At 44.4% G+C, this 15,466-nt stretch overlaps 1 protein-coding gene across 4 annotated transcripts; it reads left to right on the top strand.

The window, feature by feature from the left end:
• The first annotated feature begins 950 nt into the window (after positions 1–950).
• Positions 951–9,104, top strand: CCR2 (C-C motif chemokine receptor 2). Of its 4 annotated transcripts, none has more exons than XM_024982933.2 (3): positions 951–1,017; positions 2,250–2,331; positions 5,286–9,104. In XM_024982933.2, the coding sequence occupies exon 3, from the start codon at positions 5,297–5,299 to the stop codon at positions 6,407–6,409; it is 1,113 nt and encodes a 370-aa protein (XP_024838701.1). In that variant the 5' UTR covers positions 951–1,017; positions 2,250–2,331; positions 5,286–5,296; the 3' UTR covers positions 6,410–9,104.
• Positions 9,105–15,466: the final 6,362 nt, after the last annotated feature.

Raw genomic sequence — 15,466 nt, 5'->3', positions numbered from 1 at the left:
TGGCTTCTGCAAGCTACGTGCAAGCTGCCCTAGGAACACATGCAGAACTGCCTGCCAAAGTGCCTGGGGTAGGGAAGTAGGTGGGGGTTACTGTGCCAAGAGCTGAAATTGGCCATAGTTAACTGCAATTGGTCATCCAAGCCTTCTCCTGAAAGTTGAAGACCCTCAACAGACTCCAGAGTTCCAAATCAGTTGGATTAGACAGCTTCTGCCAGTGAAACTGTTGTCTAGGTGAGAAAACTGACTCACGGTACTTCCTAACCTACTATCTTGCCAAAATCTCAATGGTGTTTTCTTGTTTTTTTTTTTTTAATTTTATTTTTAAACTTTACATAATTGTATTAGTTTTGCCAAATATCAATGGTGTTTTCTTTTAGCAAAACTTTCTTCTCAAGATTGGAACCTATAACAGCTGAGGATCTTCTTACTAAGGAAATCTCTGACAGAAGAGACCATTTAACATTCCCTTTTCATTAAAAAGTTCTGTCTAAATAAGTTTTCTAACCAAGTCCCAAATTCTTGATGCCACTGAAATCAGAGCATATGGTCAACAAAACCTAATTTCCTTCACCATCACCAGCAGCCCCCATTAGCATTTATCCTCTAGGAAATGAAATTCTAGTGTGCTCGTTTCATGCAAATCATTACCGGCAGAAGAGAGTGAAAGATTTCCAGATATAGAGAACCACAAGATAAAGAAGCCCAGAGTCGTTAGACCCAGGAGCAAACATGGAGTGTGCCTGATTTAAACCCTCAAGGTTGCATAATCAAGATTTCAAAATTAATTCTACTCTGGAGACTTCAACCTAGTGTACATCGTTCTTGGCTGGAAAAGAAGAACTATATCATTCTTTTTTTCAAATCTTTACCATTACTTGCCCTTGTATCTCCGCCTTCTCTTTCTGCAGGAAACTTTATTTCCTACTTCTGCACGCCAAGTTTCTACCTCCAGATCTGTTTGGTTCAGTTGCTGAGAAGCCTGACACACCAGTGCCACTTAAAAGAAGCCATCTACCGGTGAGTTGGGGGTGCTTTTTCCATCACTTTATGAATCAAAGGCTCAAAGCATCTCGATGCTAGATGCAGGGACTGGGAGTCTGTATTGCCCAGGAACTTGGGGGATGATTAAGATAGGAGAAAGGGGTGGAGAGTGGCATCTGTCCCAGGAAAGATAGAGAGATCCCAATGGCAGGAAGGAAGCATAAAGCAGAGGGAGAACTCCATCAGAGCTCAGTTGGTAGGAGAGGGTTGGGCTAAAAGAAGACAATTAAGAAAGTAGGACAATCAGGCTTCTCAAATACTGCTCCTCTCATTCTGCCCCTCCCAGCCCCCAAGGACTGTGAAGAGCTGGAACTTTCTACCCTGAATTTCTCCCCCTCTAGTCCATATATGTGATAGTACAGGCCCTGCACCAAAATACACTTCTTACCTCAATTCAGAGGCTGAAGTAAGGGGTTCATTTTTCTGAGAGGCAGATTTAATCAATTCTGGTTGATGTGTCTTGACACTTGAAAGTGACACCTAAACCAGTGCTCTTCAGCCTCCTTGCTACGTGTCTGCTGTGGTAGGAGCTAGGTGACACAGGAGTAGATGATAAAAAGGTTTCTGGCACTTGAGAGGCAGGTGAACAACAAAGCATAGGAAACACACGGTGGAAGTGGCTGGGGCAGTTCATCCCCAATATGAATCACCAGAACAAGGGTCTGCACTGTGTGTTTCTGACTGACAGGCTTCCTGTGTAATCTGAAAGCCAGCATTTCAGAACCACTGATCCAGTCTACACTGTTCCATACAGATGAGGAGACTAACTACAGAACAGCCCAGAGGGCCTGTTACAGCTAAGAGGCTATGTGCAAGGAACCCCAATATTTTAGTTGTTGTAACAGCTCCCACTAGATTACCTGGGAGTCTAGCCCACAGGGGAGCCCTCTGTTTCTCAGAAGCTTGTAGCCTACTAGTTCTCCATTATTCACTTCTCATTTGATATTTATATGTACTAGGCTGGATTCTAGGGCACTAAGAGTTCACTGCAAAAACAAAGCTCTCTACCCTCTTGGAGCTTATTTTACTGGCAGCAATGTGCGTGTATGTGTGTTTTTTTGTGCTTGTGCATTTATAGGTAGAGCACATTTGTATGGGCAAGTGTGTGGATTTTAAGGCTAAATGCCAAAAACATTCTGTTCAAGGCATGAAGAACAACCAAAAAATCAGTTACTTCTACATTCTTCTACATTCATCTCTGTTCTCAGAGTCTGAAGATGCAAACCCTTGAAGGCCTTTGAAATGGAATAGCCCAACAGTTCAAATTCCAGCTCAGCCATTACTTGCATTGTGAGTCTGGGAAAAAAATTATTTAATTCATCCATGCTTCTATTCCTTCACTTTTAAAATGTATATTTATCTCACAAAACTGTTGTTAAGGATTACATTAATTAACATATGAAGAGTATTTAGCATAGCACATGGAGCCTAATGAACAGTCAATTAATCACTATAGTGTTAATTCTTTAGGTGGATACATTTTTTCCTCAAGTTTGACCAGAAGTATTATTTAGTTTCTGCTCATTTAAAGAATCTAGTTCAGTGCTGTGAAATTCAAAATCTGTGAAATGTATCAATCACAAGAGAAAGTGAAAAATAAGGCGTGTACACAGATTAAAAACAAATCCAGTCACTGCCAGGAAAAAAATAAACATTCTTGAAAACAATTCTAATGTTGTTAATTGTCACACTTACTATGAGTTTTACGTATTTTTTCAATGAACATATTACTGGTACCTCCTTTAGCCAGGTGCTATCATAAGTGCTGAAGACAGAAACATAACCTAGTCCTCTCTCTCAAGCAGCACACAATGGGTACATGATAATGTGTTTATCATAAAGGCATGCACAATGTTTTGAGATGGTAAGAATGATATGACAGAGGAGGATGGTTGGAGTTCACAGAGAAGGGGAGAGGGCTTCCCAGGTGGCACAGTGGTAAAGAATCTGCCTGCCAATGCAGGAGATGCAAGTTCAATTCCTCGGTTGGGAAGATTCCCTGGAGTAGGAAATGGCAACTCACTGCAGTATTCTTGCCTGGAAAATTCTGTGGACAAAGAAGCCTGGCAGGCTACAGTCCCTGGGGTCGCAAAAGAGTCAGACACGACTGAGTGAGCGGGCGCACGCACACACACACACACATCGCAGGATGAACAGGAACTCACCAGACATTTTAGGCAAGGGGGCAAACATGTGCAAAACCACTGAAGCCTGAAGGAAATGATGAGCCTGGGAAAAGTGGGGAAAAGATGGGTATGGCTGGACCACAGGATCTGGGATTTGAGAAGTGATTAGAGATGAAGCTGAGAAGAAAGGAGCTTAGAAAAGCCATGATGAATAGCCTGGGCATTGCCTTTGAAGCCCTACCATATACAAATCATGGGGCCACTTGAGTTTTAAACTGAGAAGAGCATGATCCAATTTCAGTTTCAGAGAAGACAGATTGAAACAGAACATGGTGAGGAAAAAGGCAAGAACAAATAAAAGAGCTCAGCAAAGCCAGGATGCATAGGAGGCAAGAGAGTGGCAGTTGAAAGAGGTGCAGAGGGGATGACTCTGAGAGGTGATTATGAGGCAGAATCCATATAACATAATAATAACAGCAACAATACAGAGCATTTTTCTGTACTAGATGCTGCACTGTCTTTGTTTCCACAGCAACTCAGCATGGTTATTATTTTAAACAAAAAGAAACTGACAGTTGAAGAAGTAATTAACCTCAAGCTACACAACTTGGGACGCTAGAGGCAGGATTCAAGTCTAGGTCTGTTTAGCTCCAAAGGCCTGGCTCCTAATCTTCTGAAAAAGAGTGGACCCAAGACAATGTCAAATCTTACTTCTTAAATAATGGAGTACATGACATTGGTCAAGATAAAGAATCCACAAGCAGAAGCGACTTTCCAGGGGTGTTCAGTTTGGGGTGGGTTGAATTCGAGGTACCTATCTGATACCCACTTTGCTCTCTGTCTAAAATAGAGTATGGCTCCTAAATATTGATTAAATAAATAAGTCTATGGGGATATATGCAATAGGCAATGGAAAATTCAACTCTGAGGTGGGGCTGGAAGGCAGAGCTTTGGGAAGCATTAGCCTACAGGAAACTTAGAACCTGAAAACAACTCAGGAAGAACTTTGGAACAAGGGTTAAGAGGTAAATGGTAAAGAAATGGGAGCCAAGGATGGTGCCTAGGGACCCTTACAGCGTAGGTAGCGGGAGGAAACACCAACAAAGAATATGAAAAAGAAGTGGTAGGCCAGGAACTAGCCTGCTACTGCTAAGTCGCTTCAGTCGTGTCCGACTCTGTGTGACCCCATAGACAGCAGCCCACCAGGCTCCCATCCCTGGGATTCTCCAGGCAAGAACACTGGAGTGGGTTGCCATGGCCTTCTCCAATGCATGAAAGTGAAAAGTGAAAGTGAAGTCGCTCAGTCATATCCGACTCTTAGCGACCCCATGGACTGCAGCCTATCAGGCTCCTCCGCCCATGGGATTTTCCAAGCAAGAGTACTGGAATGGGATGCCATTGCCTACTGGAAGCCAAACAGGTTTTTTTATTTTTTAACTTAAAATTTTTTTTTTCTTTTTGGCTGTGCTATGCACCTTGTGGGATCATAGTTTCCGAACAAGGGATTTAACTCGGCCCTCAGCAGTGAAAGCATGAAGTCCTAAGCGCTGGACTGCCAGGGAATTTCCAAACCAAAAGTTTTAAATGAAAGTGGTCATCAGAAGGATCAAACGTTTGACGAAGATGAAACTAAAAGCCAGGGTGTTTACAACTGGGCTGTCATTGCAATCCTGGCAAGAGAAGTTTTGGCAAAATGATGGAGGCAGAAAGTTGAGAGAGTGTTCAGAACATTTTGGGTGGCAAGTAACAGAAAATGCAACTCATAATGGCTCATTATGAGCATCCCCAGAAGCTCCCTAGTGGAGTCCCCTTATATACTATCATCCAGTAATGAGTCACAGGCCTAGTAGAGAAAGCAAGTGTCCAGCACGGTCAGCCTTACAATGAGAGTCAGGCTCTGCAGGAAGGCCAAGGTGTTGGGAAATGGCTGTGGAAAGATGACTGGTGTCTGTGATCAGGAATAAGGGGAAGTGGTGAACTAGCACACACACTTTCAAGGAGATGGCTGCCAAGGAAAGACAAAGCCTGGGATGTTGCTTAAGTGGAGCAGGGACCTTCGTTAAGACTGGGGATTGTAGCCATTGTGCTGTATGTCATCATCTTGTCCTCTGTTTACAGGACCGAGGAAGATGGATGGCAATGATACATTCAGCCACAATGTGCTTCCCACATCTCACTCTCTGTTTACAACAAATGTCAAGGGGAATGATGAAGAACCCACCACCAGTTATGACTATGATTACAGTGAACCCTGCCGAAAGACCAGCGTGGGACAAATCGAAGCACAGCTCCTGCCGCCGCTCTACTCGCTGGTCTTCATCTTTGGTTTTGTGGGCAACCTGCTGGTTGTCCTTATCCTAATCAACTGCAAAAAGCTGAAGAGCATGACTGACATCTACCTGCTTAACTTGGCCATCTCTGACCTGCTGTTCCTCCTCACCATGCCGTTCTGGGCTCACTATGCTGCAGACCAGTGGGTTTTTGGGAATGTGATGTGCAAATTTTTCACAGGGCTGTATCACATTGGTTATTTTGGTGGAATCTTCTTCATCATCCTTTTGACAATCGATAGGTACCTGGCTATTGTCCATGCTGTGTTTGCTTTAAAAGCCAGGACAGTCACCTTTGGGGTGGTGACAAGTGGGGTCACCTGGGTGGTGGCTGTGTTTGCCTCTCTCCCGGGAATCATCTTTATCAAATCCCTCGAAGAACATTCAGGTTATGCCTGTGCCCCTTATTTTCCACTAGGATGGAAGAATTTCCATACAATTATGAGGAGCATCTTGGGGCTGGTGCTGCCACTGCTTGTCATGATCATCTGCTACTCAGGAATCATAAAAACCCTGCTCCGGTGTCGCAATGAGAAGAAGAAGCACAAGGCTGTGAGGCTCATCTTCGTGATCATGATTGTCTACTTTCTCTTCTGGGCTCCCTACAACATCGTCCTTCTCCTGAGCACCTTCCAGGAATTCTTTGGCTTGAGTAACTGTAAGAGCAGCAGTCAGCTGGACCAAGCCATGCAGGTGACAGAGACCCTGGGGCTGACCCACTGCTGCATCAACCCCATCATCTACGCCTTTGTTGGGGAGAAGTTCAGGAGGTATCTCTCCACGTTCTTCCGAAAGCATATTGCCAAACACCTCTGCAAACAATGCCCAGTTTTCTATGGGGAGACAGGAGATCGAGTGAGTTCAACATACACCCATTCTACTGGGGAACAGGAAGTCTCAGCTGCTTTATAGAAGAGTAGAAGTTCACCTGTTATTTTCAAAAGGGGATAGCAATCTATATATGATAATAAGCCGCCAGGGTTTGTTGAAGAACAGAGGAGTCTAAAGTTTCTAGAGTAAGTGCCCAGGAACTTCAGGATTATGTGAATCAATGAAGACTTAGGTTACTCTTGTAGAGTCACCATGCTCAGGGAATATTCCAAAACAACTGTGGGCAGAGACTTGGAATCTCCAATGAGCTCATTGCAGTTCCTAGAAAATGCCATATTGCCTTGTGTTTGTGCTCTTCCCTCCACCTCCCCCCGCCCATCCACCACTTTGCTTACTCTCGGATTCTATCAACCTCTTTAATCCTCTGGAGATTGGGAAGAGGAGTCAGGCGAGGGTGAATGGAAAGAGGGGGAGTAGAGTTCGGACCAAGGGGAAGGAGGGGAAAGTATAAGCATGTTTAAGCCTTTACGAGGACACAGGTAAGGGGTTCGCTTGCCCAGCCAGGCAGCAGCACTGGTCCTTAGCACCCTCTCCTACCATATTTAACTTTAGAGGCTCTCCTAGGTCGTGGCGAGCAAGGGAACTGTAAGAACTCTCTGGGAGCTTTGGCTAGGCCCATGATCCTCTTCTGCTAAGTGCATGACACATTTCTGCTTCATTACAGTTTAACTATGACAACCACACAAGCTACATTTGAAATCTATTCAATACCTTGCCCCATTGTACATATGCTTCTTAGGCCTCATCCCTCTGTACAAAAATTTTTTTAAATGTTTGTTTATAAAATACACATAATCTTTAGTGAGATGAAAAAATAAAAGCCTTTGTTTAAAAAGGGAAAGGGGAGGGGTGGAGGTGGTGATTATGAGAAAGGAGTGGGCTCTAGAGAGTTCCTCCATGAGGAGTGGAGGAGCACGCTCACACCAGATGCACAGGAATGTTTCCAGAATTGGTCAAGAGCAAAAGTCAGGAAGGATGCGCCAGAACCCCTAAAGGGATCTGATAGTATTTTGTTTCTCTGTGGCTTTTCCTGCTTTCTTGCTGCCCTTGCCCACCTGTCTCTCCACAGCCTTTACCACAGTTCCGCCTGTAGGATTGCCCCACCCCAAAAGCCGGTTTGTAGAGGTCCAGGAGAGTGGCTGTGGGGAGAATGTGAAGGAAATTGTGAAACAAGAACCCCTATTGGGCCTGGGGGAGGGAAGACAATCAGTGGGGATACTGGGGTGAGTGTTCAAAGCAGAGAAGGGGCCTGTTCTGAAAAACAAACATCAGCCTGTGACCTCAGGGTCTATTACCAGGCCAGGCAGGCCTAGATGAGGAAGACTCTAGACAGGCTGGAAAAAAAATGTTTTCCAAATTACCTTCTGGCAACTCATTTTTGCACACAGGCAGAGAGTTCAGATACACAAACACACACACACACCACACACACACATGTATTTCAATGTAAAGTAAAAATTAAATGAAAGCTGGAAACTGAAACCTAAAATTGTGGTAAAGTATCATTTTTAAGATACTATTATGCCAAGCCTAAAAATACTGTATTAGTCATAGAGACAATTCTGGTATTGGTGGAGCACATGGTGTGTTTGGGAGACTGCTGGTTCAACATAAATAAATATTGTCAGGGAGCTGGAGGTCTGTGAGCTATGGGTTTACTAGCTTATGGTGATATAGCATCTACATAATCTCAGATTACAGCGCGCACACCACAACTGCCATCTCAACTGTGTGTCTTTATTCTGACTTTGTACCAAAAATCTTTTTTGCCTCATTATGAAGTCTAGAAAGTCGTGGATTTAATCCTATTTGAATGCTTCATGCTTTGCTGCATCTTTACTGATGCTTAGATGGGTCCTCTCTTTGGCCAGTGGGAACTCCTAACAGGGAGTAGGAGAAGTTCACCTAAGCAAGCAAAGACTTTGGTCTTGGCTTGAGCTAAGCTAAGAATATATCTACGTGTTAGAGCATCTCCAATCTGATGCAGGCAAGAAACACAGGGATCCTGGAACCTGGCAACTGGGGAACTGGAAGTTACTAAGGTTTTACTTTCTTACTTCATGTCTAGAGGCTTCAGAAAGAGGTGTATGTTGTGTTGGGGGGGGGGCGGCTTTCACCTTCAGATATCTGTATTATCCTAATGAATGCATTAAATTTTGTTTTGATGATGAAATGTAAATATTGTTTTAAAAAACTATGACTTGAAAACTACCACAATATTATAAAGCAATTGTCCTCCAATTAAAACAAATTAATTTTTTAAAAACTATAACTTGGAAAATGAATCAACACTCTTAACTATACTGTTTTTTAAGAACTTTCTGATTACCAGTTCCTCTGTACTTCTTCTCCCAGACTCTGATACTCACCATTCTATTCATCTATGAGTCTGACGATTTTAGATTCCACACACGAGTGAAATTATGCAGTTCCTGTCCTCCTGTGTCTGACTTATTTCATTAGCATCATGCCCTCCAAGTACATCCATGTTGTTGCATACTGCAGAATTTCCCACTTTTTTAAGGCTAAATTATATTCCTTGAATGTGTAGACGTTTTCTTTATCCATTTATCAACATGCATAGAATTGTTATACAGGATGAGTAAGTACTAAATAGTGTGCTTATATAATAATACCCTATTGTATACTTAAAAACTGTTAGAAGTGTAAATCTCATATTCTATTTCTACCACAATAAAAAAGTCTTAAACTGCCAGTTTTGTTATGCGGTGGTGTGACAAACTGTCTCACTGTTCACAACTTCTCACTGTTCCCCTGTGTGATTACACATGCCTGTCCTTGATGTGTGACCTGCAGCGTACCCTACAGGAGGGACACCCCTCAGCCCGACCACAGGCGGCTCGGCCAGGAGACAGCACAACTGACACCTGCTTCATCCAAGCAGGTGCTGAAATGCCTCGATGGAGTCTCTGGCTCTCCCTGCTCAGCCGCAGGAAGGTCCACCCCAGACCACAAGTCCCTCAGCCCAGGTGCCTGGTTGAGTGAGTGGGAAATCGCAGAGAGCAGAATTGGGCCCCAGCTACCCAGCAGCCACATGTCACAGGAGTAAGCAGTCCACGTTAGCTGTTTTAAGCTTCTGAGTTGTGGGGGTTGTTTACTAAGAAGCACAAAAGTTAACTGATACATACGTTATATAGTGCCTCCATAAATAAAATTTGGAAAATTGTTTTTCCATGATGGAATTCAATGTGACAAATACACCTGAGGAGTCAGTGTGTGTCAGCCTGGGGAGGGCACATAGAGATGGTTATGGTATTCTCATGCCCTTAGACCTCCCAGCCCAGAGACAACTGATGGGGAGGAGCAGGGGAGAAATAATCATCACAATAGAGTATTAATAATCACAATGCATTATGCAAGGCAGTGTATGCAAGGCACAGAAACAGACCTGTGTGTGAAATTTTTTGAGAGCCCCAAGGAGAAAGTGAGTCTGGCATCATAGTAATAATAGCTACAGCAGGATTTTATTGCCACCAAACAAACTGCCACTTAAAAGCTGCCAACCATCTCTAGAACCATTTTCTAGAAGTGGAAACCCCAAGTCTCCTTTATCCCAGGGACAGCATTCAAGTGGGCCGTTTGAGGTAAGCAGATGTCAGGAAAGATGATCATTCCAAGGGGTGGGTATCATACTTAAGACTCTTGGTGAAGCTGGCACTTGGCACCGTCCACCCCATACCATCCTCCTCAATCTGTGGTAACTGGGACAGTTTGAGTATTTTTCAGAGAGGCCCTGCCGTCTCCTGGAAGTAAGCCATCAAGACCCTACCTCTTTGCCCTCACTTTTTCTCCCTATTAAAATTTCTCTGACAAATTGAAATGGCCTCAGGTGAGATTAGCCAGTGACAAAGGTCACCAAGGGCCACCAAGAGAAAACCCAACACGAGTGAAGAAGTGTCTGGGCTGGTGAGCGGCCTCCACGAGGCAGCCTATGAACTCAGGGAGGGCCAGCCCTGGGTGTGGTGAGTGACTGAGTTGGCTATGTCTCCAGATGCCACAGTCCGGCACATTTATCACTAGACATCCTTGGGACTGCCACACACCGTCTCCACCATCACCTGTCTCCCAATCTCCTCTTTCCTGCTCAGGGGGCTTGCTGCCCAGTGGATGCCCCACCCAGGAACGAGGTACTGGCCTCCCCTTCCAGCAAGTTTCCACTCCTCACACGTTTCTCTCAGAGGTCCCTCCGTTGGCTTTGAGGAGAGGAACCCCACCCTCTTTCCCATCAACCTCACCCACTTCTAAAACCTTTTCCTGCCCAAACCTGTCTCCACCTTGTACAGGACACAGTGAGAAGAGTTGTCATGGTGACTAGGGGCACAGAGCTGAATCTGTCACACTTAGAAAGCCCTGGAGGAGGTGTTCAATCCTAGGTGTCAGTGGTTTTTTGTAGAATTTCAGGGTACTTAACACCTCGTTGTCCTCAGCCTCAGGCCATAGTTGCCAGTTCTGGGGCAACAGGAAAAGTCCCACCTAATATCCTGTTATACAGAGAGCAGAATATAGAGGTGAAGGTGTGACCTGACCCACTGAAGACTGTGCTAGGTCTAGTACACACCTTAATCGTACATTAGACTTCTGTTACCACACTTAGGGGCTTCCCTCATAGCTCAGTTGGTAAAGAATCTGCCTGCAATGCAGGAGACCCAGGTTCGATCCCTGGGTTGGGAAGGTCCCCTGGAGAAGGAAATGGCAACCCACTCCAGTATTCTTGCCCAGAGAATCCCATGGACAGAGGAGCCTAGCAGGTTGCAGTCCATGGGGTCGCAAGAGTCAGACACGACTTAGCAACTAAACCACACCTCACCACACATAAAGTTGCATTAGCTTCATGTCTGCACGCTGATCTAAAAGAAATCCCAAAGTGCACAGATCAGGCTTCTCAGCAGGGTTATGGGGTTTCCACCAAGTCTGGACATATCTAACAAAGTGATGAGGTGGACAGCCTATTAGTGTCTACTCAGCTTGATGATCTGCACAGGGCTAGGGGAGCATGGTGCGTGGGCTGGGTAAAGGGGTCCAACTTGGAAGGGTCCAAAGGACAGTGATCAAGACCATCCCCCAAGAAAAAGAAATGCAAAAAGGCAAAATGGTTGTCTGAGGAGGCCTTACAAATAGCTGAGAAAAGAAGAGAAGCTTTGGCAATGCCAAAGGAGAAAAGAAAAGATATACCCATTTGAATGCAGAGTTCCGAATAGCAAGGAGAGATAAGAAAGCCTTCCTCAATGATCATTGCAAAGAAATAGAGGAAAACAACAGAATGGGGAAGACTAGTGATCTCTGCAAGAAAATTAGAGATACCAAGGGAACATTTCATGCAATAAAGATGGTCACAATAAAGGACAGAAATGGTATGGACCTAACAGAAGCAGAAGATATTAAGAAGAGGTGGCAAGAATACTCTACAAAAGAATATACAAAAAAGAGCTTCATGACCACGATAATGACGATGGTGTGATCACTCACCTAGAGCCAGACATCCTAGAATGTGAAGTCAAGTGGGCCTTAGGAAGCATCACTACAAACAAAGCTAGTGGAAGTGATAGAATTCCAGTTGACCTATTTCAAATCCTGAAAGATGATGCTGTGAAAGTGCTGCACTCAATATGCCAGCAAATTTGGAAAACTCAGCAGTGGCCACAGGACTGGAAAAGGTCAGTTTTCATTCCAATCCCAAAGAAAGGCAATGCCAAAGAATGCTAAAACTACCACACAATTGCACTCATCTCACACACTAGTAAAGTAATGCTCAAAATTCTCCAAGCCAGGCTTCAGCAATACGTGAACTTCTAGATGTTCAAGCTGGATTTAGAAAAGCCAGAGGGACCAGAGATCAGATTGCCAACATCCACTGGATCATCAAAAAAGCAAGAGAGTTTCAGAAAAAAACATCTGCTTCATTGACTATGCCAAAGCCTTTGACTGTGTGGATCACAATAAACTGTGGAAAATTCTGAAAGAGATGGGAATACCAGACCACCTTACCTGTCTCCTAATAAATCTGTATGCAGGTCAAGAAGCAACAGTTAGAACTGGACATGGAACAACAGAATGGTTTCAAATTGGGAAAGGAGTACATTAAGGCCATATATTGTCACCTTGCTTATTTAACTTATAGGCAGAGTACATCATCCAGAATGCTGGGCTGGATGAAGCACAAGCTGGAATCATATTGCCAAGAGAAATATCAATAACCTCAGACATGCAGATGACACCACCCTTATGGCAGAAAGCAAAGAAGAACTAAAGAGCCTCTTAATGATGAAAGTGAAAGAGGAGAGTGAAAAAGTTGGCTTAAAGCTCAACATTCAGAAAACTAAGATCATGGCATCTGGTCCCATCACTTCATGGCAAATAGATGAGGAAACAATGGAAACAGTGACAGACTTTATTTTCTTGGGCTCCAAAATCACTGCAGATGGTGACTGCAGCCATGAAATTAAGAGACACTTGCTCCTTGGAAAAACTATGACAAACCTAGACAGCATATTAAAAAGCAGAGACATTATCTTGCTAACAAACGTCCATCTAGTCAAAGCCATGGTTTTTCCAGTAGTCATGTATGGATGTGAGAGTTGGACTATAAAGAAAGCTGAGCACCAAAGAATTGATGCTTTTGAACTGTGGTGTTGGAGAAGACTCTTCAGAGTCCCTTGGACTGCCAGGAGATCAAACCAGTCCATTCTAAAGATCAGTCCTGGCTGTTCATTGGAAGGACTGATGTTGAAGCTGAAACTCCAATACTTTGGCCACCTGATGCAAAGAACTGACTTACTGGAAAAGACCCTGATGCTGGGTAAGATTGAAGGCAAGGGGATGATAGAGGATGAGATGGTTGGATGGCATCACTGACTTGATGGACATGAGGTTGAGTAAATTCCGGGAGTTGGTGATGGACAGAGAAGCCTGGTGTGCTGCAGTCCATGGGTTTGCAGAGTCAGACACAACTGAGTGACTGAACTGAACTGAATGGACAGACACAGTGGGAGTGAAGAGGACAGGATGGTGGCCCCCCATTCCCACTCACCATGAATGGTGTCTGGAGCAGTAGATGAAGAGGAGTCATGGGACCCCAGCATCACTGCTGAGGCACACAGGTGCAAAAGGTAATACTGGTGGGGGTGGGGGATTCTTCCTGTATCTTTGAGAACCATGGGGATTCTCTGGCTCTGCTGGTGAAGGGGGCTTCAGGGACACTAGGAGTTTCCTCCTTGGTGGAGATATCAGAGCACTGACAGCAATACCCACAACATGCTGTCCAAGTGAGTGACCCAGGGAAAGGGCTCACCTAACAACAGAGCTCTGTCACATACAGTTACTGCATTCGGTTGAACAAAAGGAGCCAGACAGAAAGAGGACAGCATTTGTGATTCCATTTATGTGAAGCTATAAAAGAGGTACGTCTCATTCATGCACTGAAGACAGACTGGCCCCTGCAAGGTGGGGCTGGGTGTGAGGGCATGTTCTGGGGTGACAGGGCTGCTCTCTATCATCTGGTGACAGGGATGTATGTGTATCAAAACTTCCCCAAAATGTACACCTAGGACTAGTGTGTTTTTGCTACATGTAAGTTACACATCAATCTAAGTAACAATTAAAGAGATGTATTTATAAAGAATTTTTAACAACATGGGTACATACCTATACTGTAATTTTTAGCCAAAAAAAGGAGCAGCATAATGAACTGGTATGTGTGTGAGAACAATTAATCAAAAAGTATGCATGGGAAAAGGTCTGGATTAAAATACATCATGTGTTGAGGGACTGTTTTGAGATTGTGAGACAATGACTAATCTTTTCTGTACTTTCTATTTTTCTGTTTTTCCTAACTTGATACAATGAGCATGATGTGTTAGTTTTAGAATTAGATACATGTTTTAAAAACTAAGAGATTCGTGTGCTATCTTTTCAGCCCATCTCACTGCTGACATCGATAGAGTCCGTGTGAGCCCCCAGGGTTTCAGTTCATTGAGCTCATGCAGTTGGCCCTCTGAACCCAAGAAAAGAGTAGGTGTCCTCCCCATCTTGTGTGTGATGCTCTGAGTCATGGTCCAGAGATGGCGTGGGCAAGCAGAGAGAAGCTGCCCTCAGAACTTGGGTACAATGACTCGACCTGGAGCAGCTAGTGAAAGCTTGGCCAGCACCCCAGGAGGAGGGCTGGGCATCAAGTCCAGAGCAGCAAACCAGCCAAAAGTTCATTCCTCACGGAGAGTCTGAAGACCTGCATATCAGAACCAGAGCCCTGGAAACTGGAAGGGCCAAGGTAAGAAGATAAGCAAAGATGGGAAAACTAAGTCATGGCATGATAAACCACTGGTTTGCCTTGCTGTTGTATCCAGAGCAATAATTTATTGATTAAATGCTGAAGATGTTCCCATGGGTCCTCCCTTCCTTGTGCATCCCTGGAATGAACCCCTATCCCAAAAGGTGACCTGAATGTCCCCCTAAAAGGGGACACACACACACTGCTAAGCTGTGCTTCCTTGTTTCAGCCTGTGAATCCTCACCCTGTATTGCCCAAATGTGTCTTTTCCAAAGCAACTTGGCCATGGAGTCATTTTGTATTTCAGGAGGGAGGTCTCCTGGGGCCCCTAAAGTCTAGCACATAATTTGACAAAATAGGAAACAGAAGCTCAGAGAGGGGTAGGATCTGGCTAAGGGCACACAATGAGTCAGCAGCACAGTCTGGGTGACTCTGAGCCTGCTTCACTACTCTACACTGCCCTCTGGGGGTAAGCGTTCCCTCAAGTCTACAACCACCCCAATGACAACCCGCAGAAGACAGGGCAGACAAACCCCAGGTCCATGTGGTAAAGTACAAAGCAACCAAAGCCACACACAGACACATTATGTTTGTCCTGCAGCATCTAAGAGTTCTACCCAGTGTATTACCAGTGAACACACAAGGGTCTCTTCACTGAGACAAAATTATATTCCCTGTTTCCTGTGAAATTTTGTATTAATTTATTTGCTACCCATTTTGTAAATGCTTTCTCAAGCATACTTTGTACGACACCACTTAACTAGCCCACAGAGAGCCAGTACCAACAAAAGGCT

This window comes from Bos taurus, chromosome 22, assembly GCF_002263795.3.
Source record: "Bos taurus isolate L1 Dominette 01449 registration number 42190680 breed Hereford chromosome 22, ARS-UCD2.0, whole genome shotgun sequence".
In the NCBI taxonomy this organism is placed as follows: domain Eukaryota; kingdom Metazoa; phylum Chordata; class Mammalia; order Artiodactyla; family Bovidae; genus Bos; species Bos taurus.
This window is presented reverse-complemented; position numbering and strand designations above follow the sequence as displayed.

What these genes read in the sequence shown, in the direction of transcription:
- CCR2 (XM_024982932.2), top strand. Translation starts at nt 5,297, where the DNA reads ATGGATGGCAATGATACATTCAGCCACAATGTGCTTCCCACATCTCAC.